At 57.4% G+C, this 9490-nt stretch overlaps 1 protein-coding gene across 1 annotated transcript; it reads left to right on the forward strand.

Annotated features, from left to right (window-relative positions):
* Positions 1–2893: 2893 nt before the first annotated feature.
* On the forward strand, positions 2894–9425 carry LOC103778883 (ectonucleoside triphosphate diphosphohydrolase 8-like; the record flags this gene model as incomplete). The annotated part of the gene is made up of 8 exons (XM_008946499.1): positions 2894–3016; positions 3983–4100; positions 4638–4788; positions 5845–6004; positions 6796–7029; positions 7864–8136; positions 8581–8691; positions 9288–9425. Coding segments are annotated over exons 1-8 (1308 nt in total), but the record flags the coding sequence as incomplete, so codon positions are not given.
* Positions 9426–9490: the final 65 nt, after the last annotated feature.

Genomic DNA, 9490 nt, shown 5'->3' on the forward strand with positions numbered 1-9490 from the left:
CTGGTCTGGTGGGAGGTGGGATTGGAACTGGATGATCATTAAGGTCCCTTTCAACCCAAAGCATTCTCTCATTCTATGAAAAGTAACCTGCTGAGTTGTTCAGCCCGTGTTTGGAGGCAGTTGCTGGAGGGGTTGGTTGGCTCTGGGTGCACACAGCCACCGTGCAGTGCTGCGTGGCCAGGAGGGACGTGGCCGGGTGATGCCTCCCTGTCCTGTGTGGGGACAAGTGCCCCTTGCCCAGGACAGCCCTGGCCCAGATGCTGTGTGGTCAGCGGGGATTTCCAGACCTGGTAAGGCAGCAGACACTCTGTTCACTCCCTCCCAGCAAAGCCACGTGAATCCAAAGGTTGGGTGGTGTGGAGGTGGGAATGTAGGAGTGGTGGCACCCTCTGGGCTCCAGGTATCCACCACACCAGGACACGAGCCACTGCAGGGGAGATTGCCCTGGGCAGAGGGAATGCCCTGGGGGTCTGAGCCCCGGCCAGCTGGCAGCAGGGCATGGCACAGGCATCCAGCTCAGTGCAGCTGCAGAGAGCTGTGACCTGGGACAGTCCCACCTGGGGACTGCTGCAGCCCTGATTTCACAGGGTGGCACCTTCAGGGCACAGAGTGGGACCTCTGAAGCCCCTGGCCACAGGGAAAGGAGCCCTGGGAAGGTCACGTGCAATGAGGGCTCCCCAAAAGGCATTTCCCTCCCAGTGTTGCTGTGTTGGACTCAGCTGAGACAAGGCAGCTGGGAACTGAGTCTTTCCATCGAGCTGACCCCTGGGGTAGCCCTGGCAGCCTCTTAGCAGGGAGCTGAGCCTGCAGGAAGCAGCTTGGCCACATCACCCAGAGAGAGCAGGTGCCAGCACCCCCTGGCAGTGCCCACCCCAGAGCAGGGTGCCAGGGCTCTGTGCCTGGGACGATACCCTGTGTGTGCTGCAGAGCCTCCAAGGTGCCCAGAGCCATGGGAGGCTGCTGGTGGCACCGGGCACTGCGAGGACCTGGGTCCTCTCCACGGCCCTGGCTCTCCTCAGGGTGCCCACGTCTGCAGGGACCCTCAGCCCAGGAGCAGCCCGACGGTGGGTGGCACACGGGGAAGGGGTGACTGCAGTCCCAGCTGGACTGTGAGGGTGTCCTGGTCCTCTTGGCCTCTCCTGTCTCCCCTGGCAAAGCTCTGGCAGTGCTGCTGAGCCCTCCCTGGCAGGTCCATCCTCCTCCAACGGGATTTTCCTTCTCGTTGAAATAAAACTTATTATCAAGGCACCTACCACTCTGTGTGTGATTTCAGGGCACTGGATGCTCTCAGCTCTTGTAGGCCTTGTAGAGACTCAGAATGGAAATATGAAGACTGGTGAGAGCAAAGAAAGGACTAAAACCTCTGTGTGTGTGTGTGTACGTCACGTTTAACCCAGCAGGCAGCTCAACCCCACACAAACCCCTGCTCCTCCCTGTCCCCAGTGGGGTGGGGGCGAGAATTGAGGGGAAAAAAGTCAAAGTCATGGGTTGAGATAAAGACAGTTTAACAGGAAAGAAAAATAAAGAAAAGGAAGGGAAATTTTGTTTAAAAAAAAAAAACACAAAAACAAACAAACAAAGAAACAAAACAAAACAAAACAAAAAAAAACAAAAACAAAACAAAGATAAAGACAGTTTAATAGGAAAGAAAAATAAAGAAAAGGAAGGGAAATTTTGTTTAAAAAACAAAACAAAACAAAACCAAACAGAAAATAATTAGTCTATACAAACCAAGTGATGCCAATGCCATTGCTCACCAGCCACCAGCCGATGCCCAGCCGGCTCCTGGCCAGCTCTGCTCCCAGCTCACATCCCCAGCAGGACATCACGCCGTGGGGAATATCCCTTTGGCCAGGCTGGGTCCTGGCTGTGCCTCCTCCCAGCTCCTTGTGCCTCCCAGCCTGCTGGCTGCTGGTGTGAGGCGCTGAAAAGTCCTTGACTCGGTGTAAACGCTGCTTAGCAACAGGTAAAACATCAGCGTGTTATCAACACTGTCCTCATCCTAAACCCAAACCGCAGCACTGAGCCGGCTCCCAGGAAATCTTACCCCAGCTGAAAGCAGGGCAGGGGGAAAGCACAAGGAAGGGGGGGACAAGGGTTAAAAGGAGAGGTGTGTGCTCACTGCTGCAGGGCTCCGGTGTGTGACTGCATTCAAATGAGGAGGAGGAACTAATTGGCTGAGGATAAGGTGTCAGGAAGACACCAAACTGAGCCGTAGATACACCCGCCAGATAAGACACCGGTAGTCCTGAGTGTCGCCTAAGGCTGCCGAGGTGGGAGGCAGAACCAGGGCAAAGCTCTCCAAGCAGTCCCCGCTTCCAGAGGATACCAAAGACAAGTCCAGGCTGGGTTTGGCGGTGGCAGCGGAGGAGCCCAGAGCCAGCAAGGACCCCGAGCGATCCCCCTGGGCACAGCGTCTGGGTGCTGGGGCTCTGGGAGCACAGCAGGTGAGCTGACCCTCCTCACCGGCAAATGAAGCCAGCCCCCCTGCTCACACCTCCCGCCGAGGGGCTCTGCACTTTCCCACCCCCTCCCTTTGGTGCCGTGTTTCTTTTGGTCCTCCTAGACCTGGTCCTTCCCAGCAGTGCTGTGCCAAGCCCGAGGGGTGCAGGACCTGAAGGACTGTTGAGATCCCATCAGATCCCATCACAGCTGTCCCAGGCAACTGACCCCTCCTTCCTCCAGCCCCCACTCTTTATCCTACTATTGTTTTTCCCAGGGGAAGATCTGATTATCCTCCAGGACTTCTGAGCTCCACAGCTTGAGATAGTGTCAGCCTGGGGACAGCTTTTGGAGCTAACTCCTTGCAGCTCTCCTTGACTAACGTTGCTCCCAGCTGCCCATGTCCAACCACCTTTCTCCTGTGTTTGGGTTTTCAGGAGGCTTCACCACAATGTTCACTCACGAGAAGCACTTCACCAAAGCTGTTGTCGGGGCACTGGTTGTGCTTTCCATCATTGCCCTTGTCCTCAGCCTGGTGAAGATTGAAGATGTCACCCTGCCACCCACGGTCAAGGTAAGACCAAAAGAAGGTCCTTGAGCATCACTGCAGAGATCTGTCACCTTGGGCAGGTGCTCAGAGGTAAGAGCTTGTCTTTGGGGTTAGGAGGTGAAGGAGGGTTGGTAGGAACTGCCTTGTAGCAGCTGGGTGGGTGTTTTCTCCCCATCTCAAGATGCAGGCAGAAGAAATACAGCCTGGCCACCTTGAAGCCAGGGGGGGAAGCCCCCTCTGAAACTAGTCACCATGACATGTGGCTCACGAGTTTCGGGGAGATTTCCTTGGAGCAGATGAGTAGGGCAATGCCCTGCCCTGCTCCCTCTGCCCTCCCAGGGCACCTCACCGCAGGGTGGGACACCTCCAGGTGGCCTTTGTTCCTGCCAGCACCCACCACCACCCTGTCCCACCCCACTCACACAACAGCACGAGCACCGTGGCTCCTGAGTGTGCCTCCTCTGCAGCTTGGCATCCCAGCCTGGCCACTGGAAGAGGGTTGGCATAGTTTTAGGGTGAGGTAGAGGGCTTTACAGGGGAGAGGCGCACAGCTGGGTGCTCCTGGACTGGGGCTGGTGTGGCCGTGCCAGTCCCTGCCCAGGCAGGGTGCAGCCACGGGGGTAGCAGAGAGTGCTGGAGATGAGAGAGTTGCTGGCCCCAAGGTGGGGCCAACATAGACACAGAAGATATGTAACCAAGAAAGAAAGTAAAAAAGCATGAGGAAACAACCAAGAAAATGTTTGTGTGAGCTGGCATTGCTGCACAGTCCTCAGGAGAGGGCATGGAGAAGTCCCTCTGTCACCATGAGAAACATCCATGCTGAGGCCACACACTGTCACCGCCCTGCTCTGCCACAGTGCAGGTGGCTGTGCCTCAGAGAGGTGTTTTCTGGGGCTCCCTCTGGCCCCACCACCCCGGCAGTGCCTGTGGCTTTGGGGGAGCACGCTGCTGCTCCTCCCAGCAGTGTCATGTCTTGGTTTTTCCTTCCAGTATGGGATGGTGTTTGATGCGGGCTCGTCCCACACCTCCCTGTTTGTCTACGAGTGGGATTCAGACAAGGAGAACGACACCGGTGTGGTCAGCCAGACCTTGTCCTGTGATGTCCAGGGTCAGTATCCCCCTGCCGTGGTCTCAGTGCTGCCCTGCGTGTCCGTGGGGTGAGTGGGGTGACCTGGCCCTTCCTCCTGCTCGCCTGCCCACGCTGAGCACTTCTGTCCATCGGGCTGGCATGATGGGGAGCCCTGGGTGCAGGCAAGGTGGTCCCTGACTCCCCACTGGCTCTGCTCATGGTTGGAGGGCCCTCAGCACCATGCAGTGCCCACGTGCTTGATGGGACAGAAGCACTTTGGTGTTGCTCTGGATTTTCTTTCCTCCACCTTGGCCTGCCTCCAGCTGCCCAAGCTGCTGACCTGGCTGGGGAAGCTCTCACCCAAAGAGCTGGGGACACTGCTGAAGGCATGGCAGACGTGGGGAAGCCATAGGAGAGGGACATGAGCTTGGGTTAGTCACATCTTGGGGGACCTGGGGACCCTGGAAAAGCACCATTTGTTGCTAAGAGGTGACAGACCTCGCTGCCCTGTGCCCTCTTGCTCCCACATCCCTGTCCTCAGCTGCTCCCAGCTGTCCCTGCCTGACTCTCTTCCAGGACAAGGCATATCGAGCTATGCCAGTGATCCCTCAAAAGCTGGTGATTCCCTAAGAGACTGCCTGGAGGAGGCCCTGAGGGCTGTTCCTGCTGCCAAACACAGAGATGTCCCAGCTTACCTCGGAGCGACAGCGGGCATGAGGCTACTGAGGTATCGAGGTGGGGGAACGGAGCAGTGGCTGAGCCACAAGCACCCACTGCCAGGACAGTGTCCTGCACAGGGCCAGGCTGCCAGAGCCCTCAGCTCCCATCCTGCCGTGAGCCAGAGACGGGGGGCTGGGAAGAAGGCAGCCTAGTGGGGACACACGAGTGGCTGAGCTGCCCTGAGCGACTGGCCCTGGGGCAGAGAGGCTGCTCAGAGGTGTCTGTTGGCATCCTGGGACCCCATGTCCCAGCATGGTGCTGCACGCCCAGTTCCATGCAAGAAACGCTTCTCAGAGCTCTTTGTTTGCTCTTCAGTATCCCTTAAACACAAGGGAGCTGAGATGCCAGCAGGGCACGTGCCATCTGCCCAGATGGGTGGGTGCTGGTGAGTGAGAGGGGCAGAGGCAGGAGGCAGTGAGGTGCTGTGGGACCTGCTCTTATCTACCCTCAGCCCACATTAGTTCTCTTCAAATGTCAACCTCCATTTCATGGTTCTTGGTTTTATAGTTGGAGATATCATTGTTTCCGTGCCCTGGCAATCAGACCCCGTCCCTGGCAAGGAGCTGGCTCACAGCCTGAAGGTTACTTGCTTCAGAGACTGAGCACGTGGCAGTAGCCCCATGACATCTTCCCCACTCAGAGGTCTGGAACCAGGCTGGCACCCTCCCAAAACACCCACTCGAGCTCAGCAGCCAGCCCTGGCTTTGGTGCAGCTGGTGGGTGATGTTCAAACCTGGGGTCTGTAGTACAACTGCCTCTGGCCTCCAGCACTACACAGATACTCAGGCAGGGAAGAGTGGCCTGGCAAACCTCTGCCTGACTGTGATGAAGCTGCACTGGAGCAAAGAGGCTGCTCTTGCTGCTGGGTTTGTGGTGCCAGGTCTAGAGAGCTGGGATTTGCAGCTCTGACAAGTTACGTAGCAGGAAACATCATTTCATATCAACTGCTTGTTGCAAATACTGGAATATGTGGAACCAGGAAAAAATCCAGACTCTTTCCTCGTGTTTTCTCTGCAGTATGGATGTAGGTGGGTACGTGCCCTGACCTTTGAGTCCTTCCTAGGGAACAGAACAGCTCGGCAGCAGAGCAGGTCCTGGCTGCGGTCGCTAACACGATGCAGGAGTACCCCGTGGCTTTCAGGGGGGCTCGGATCCTCACAGGAGAGGAGGAGGGGGCTTATGGCTGGATCACCATCAACTACCTGCTGGACTCCTTCACTAAGGTGGGAGGAGGGTGAAGCACTCACTCCTTTGCTCACGCAGCTTTCCTGATGTTTTTTAAGCTGGAGGAAAGGTCGGGGTCTGCAGCTCTGGGGAGTGACCGTGGGGAAGCAGCCAGTCACCCTCTGGCTTGCCTGCAGTGCAAGGGGAGGAGAAATCAGGATTGGGGGTGCCTCTAGAGCTAAGGGCACAGCTCCATGTGGACACGGGGTCCCTTGGGGACAGCGAGGTTGGCCGTGCAGCCTGGTGGGCACCATTTGCTCCTGCTGGCCCCTGTCTTGCTGCCCTGGGAAGGTCTGCGCGGTGCTGGGAGACCCCAGTTGTGGTTCAAAGCGACAATCTGAAGGGAATCTCTTGAGCCAGGCCTCTTTCCTGCCACCCTCTACCCCAGCTGAGAGCGGTGGTGGCACCGTGGGGCTCCTGTGCAGGCTGCTGGAGGATCTCTGTCCCTCCCCTTGCACCTGCAGCTCTGCAGAGCTCTTCAGGAAGGGCAGCCCTGCCAAGCCAGGTCCCCACCTATGCTTTGGTCTGGGGACTGGTGGCTCAGAGCCACGTGAGCCAAGAGCATGTTGGCACATCTTGACCATCAGACAGTTCAATCTCTGTTTTTTCTGGGTCGAGTAAACGGCCAGGCTGGCTGGGCAGGAAAGGCAGGGAGGCCTCACGTAAGGAAATAACTGAATACCCACTGGATTTGGTAACAAAACCCCATGCCATGGGGTGAGAATTTTGCTCAAGGCAAGCAAGCCCAGCCGTGCACTGCTCCTCTTCCTCTCCTCTCTTGCCTTGACAGTACTCCCCCAAAACACACACCTGGCTTCGTCCAGAGGCAGCCAATATTTTTGGGGCGCTGGATCTTGGAGGAGCATCCACCCAGATCAGCTTTCTGCCCGAAGGTTCAGGGGCAGACTGGAATGAAGCCTCCGAGCTCACACTCTATGGGTATAAGTACAACATCTACACACACAGCTACCTCTGCTACGGGCAGAACGAGATGCTGAAGAGACTGGCAAAGGAACTAATTGCGGTGAGTGGGGATCTGGAGGGTAATTGGACTCTGGCCTCATTACACCGACCACAGAGTTGCTAATGCATAAAATGAGAACGGGCAGAGAAGCCTCAGCAGGGACTGAGACCAGGTACAGACTCCTTGGAGCATGGGTAAAAGTTTTTCTCCAAAAGAATGGTCAAATATTGGCACAGGGCTCAGGAATGCTGTGGAGCTGCCATCCTTGGGGATACTCAGAACTTGATGGCACAGAGCTCTGAGCAACCCAGTCTAGTTAGTCATGCTTTAAAGAGAGGTTTGGAGCAGGAACCCTGTAGCTCCCCCTGAACCTCAATCATTCTGTGACTGCAAGGGCCTGAGGAAAGAGAACCAGGGAACTCTCTCAGGCCATTTTTTGGAAGGTCAGAGGGGAAGAGGGTCTTCATGGAGCTGCACCTTCCCAGCAGCCTTGGTGAATCAGAAGTGTTTGTTCATGCTGCACAGCCAACACATCCCAGGTGGTGTCCCTGGTTGGGGCTGGAGCTAGAGACAGAGCTAGAGTGGGGGTGGAGAGGGCTTTGCATGCCCCAAACCATGATCCTACTGGATAGGGGAGAGACATGCCAGGCCCCTGACATGGGCCTGCCTCTGGGGGAGAGGAAATGGGACAAAGCAGAGGGAGGTTTGGTGTTGAGCTCAGGCTAGGATCTGCAGACAGCCAGCCAGACCAGGAGAAAACCATGGGAGGGTCTGTCCCTGCTGAGGAGCTGGGACGTGCCTGTGGCTTTGGGGGAGCACTGGGTCAATCCTGCTGCCCAGCATGCCCCAAGAGGCTTTGGAGGAGGCTGCAGCCTCTGCCCTTGCCGTTCCCAGGAGTCACCCTCCAGCACACTTGTCGACCACCCCTGCTACCCAAAAGACTACCATGAGACCATCTCGCTGTCCTCCTTCAGCACCAGCCCCTGCACGAACCGCAGCGACCCCCGCCTGCCCCCGGGTGACAGGAGCGTGACCCTGCAGGGCAGGGGCAATGCCAGCGGGTGCCTGGCAGCTCTCAAGAAGCTGTTCAACTTCTCGGCGTGTGGCCAGAGCCAGGACTGCACCTTCGATGGTGTCTACCAGCCCCCGGTCCGAGGGCAGTTCATTGTAAGGCAAATCCTGTCCCTCCTCAAAGGCAGAGCGTGTCCCCAGGTGCTGCGGGGTCCCCCCCTGCCCCGTGGCACTGTCACCTCCCTGCAGGAGAATGGGGGCAGGGAGCTCCCAAATTACCACTGCCCCAGAGCACAGCAGGGATTGCTGCTGGGTGGCTTTCCAGCCAGCTCTCCAGATGAGACCATGTTCAAACCCCAGGTTTTTGGTAAAAATACCCCAGCAAGGCTCTGCCTGTGCTCGATGTGCTGCTGTAGGCAGCAGGCACCCCCCCTCCCCTTGCCCCCCATCTCTCCTGGGACATGGGCAACGATGCTCTGGGACACAAGGATGGGGCAGACCCAAAGGACAGACCCCACGTCCTTCAAGGGAGATGGGGGCAGCCGCCGGGGGAGGTTTCCCCATTTCAGCTCAGCGTCACTTCTGCCTCTTGCCTTCCAGGCCTTCTCTGCCTTCTACTATAACTTCAAGTTTCTCAACCTGACCGAGGGGCAGTCGCTGGCCACTGTCAGGGAGAGCATCGAGCGTTTCTGCAGGAGAAGCTGGGAAGATGTACGTTCCCCACGATGGGGGGCTGCAGGGAAGCTTCACAAGCAACGGGGTGCTGGGGTGGGGGAAGAGGAGCAGGAGCCAGGGTCATTCTGCAGCCCCTCTTTGGGGACCCTCCTTGCTCATGCAGCTTTGGAGAAGGGGCAGCCAGGGCAGGTGAAGGCAGCAAAATCTCCTCTCCAGCACAGGACCTGGGGGTGAAGGTGGGTCTGGAGCGCTGGAGGATGGTGAGAGGAGAGCCAGCTGCTGGCACCGCTCTGGAGATGCATCAAATGGGGATGAGTAAGGCCAAGAGGTGTGCCAGGACCACCATGGAGCAGAGAGCAGTAGCCCCTTGCATGAGGAGGCTGAGATGGGAGAGTCTGGGTCAGAAGGAGCTCAGATACATCTCTCTCTTTTCACATGGAGTGTAAAATCTCCTCAAAAGAGTCACCCTGCGTGGTCAGGCCCAACATACCTGCCTGTTCCAGAAGCCTTCTCCTGGATGATGGTGACCGTAGAGCCATTGCCTCTTGCACAGCAGTCGTCAGGGCATTGCCCCTGCACAGAAACTGCCTGCAAATAACTCCCCTTCCTCCCCAAACACATCCCCACCCCAGCTGTCTTCCAGCTACCCTGAAGAGAACCCCGAGCGACTGCCCAAATACTGCACCAATGCCAACTACATCCTCACGCTCCTCCTCGACGCCTACAAGTTCAACGAGAGCAGCTGGAGCAACATCTTCTTCCAGATGAAGGTAGGTGGCCAGCCCAGCCCGGGGGCAGCAGAGGCAGTGCCAGGGGCAGGAGCTGCCCGCGCTGG

The sequence above is a fragment of the Merops nubicus genome, unplaced genomic scaffold (genome assembly GCF_000691845.1).
Source record: "Merops nubicus isolate BGI_N331 unplaced genomic scaffold, ASM69184v1 scaffold16608, whole genome shotgun sequence".
In the NCBI taxonomy this organism is placed as follows: domain Eukaryota; kingdom Metazoa; phylum Chordata; class Aves; order Coraciiformes; family Meropidae; genus Merops; species Merops nubicus.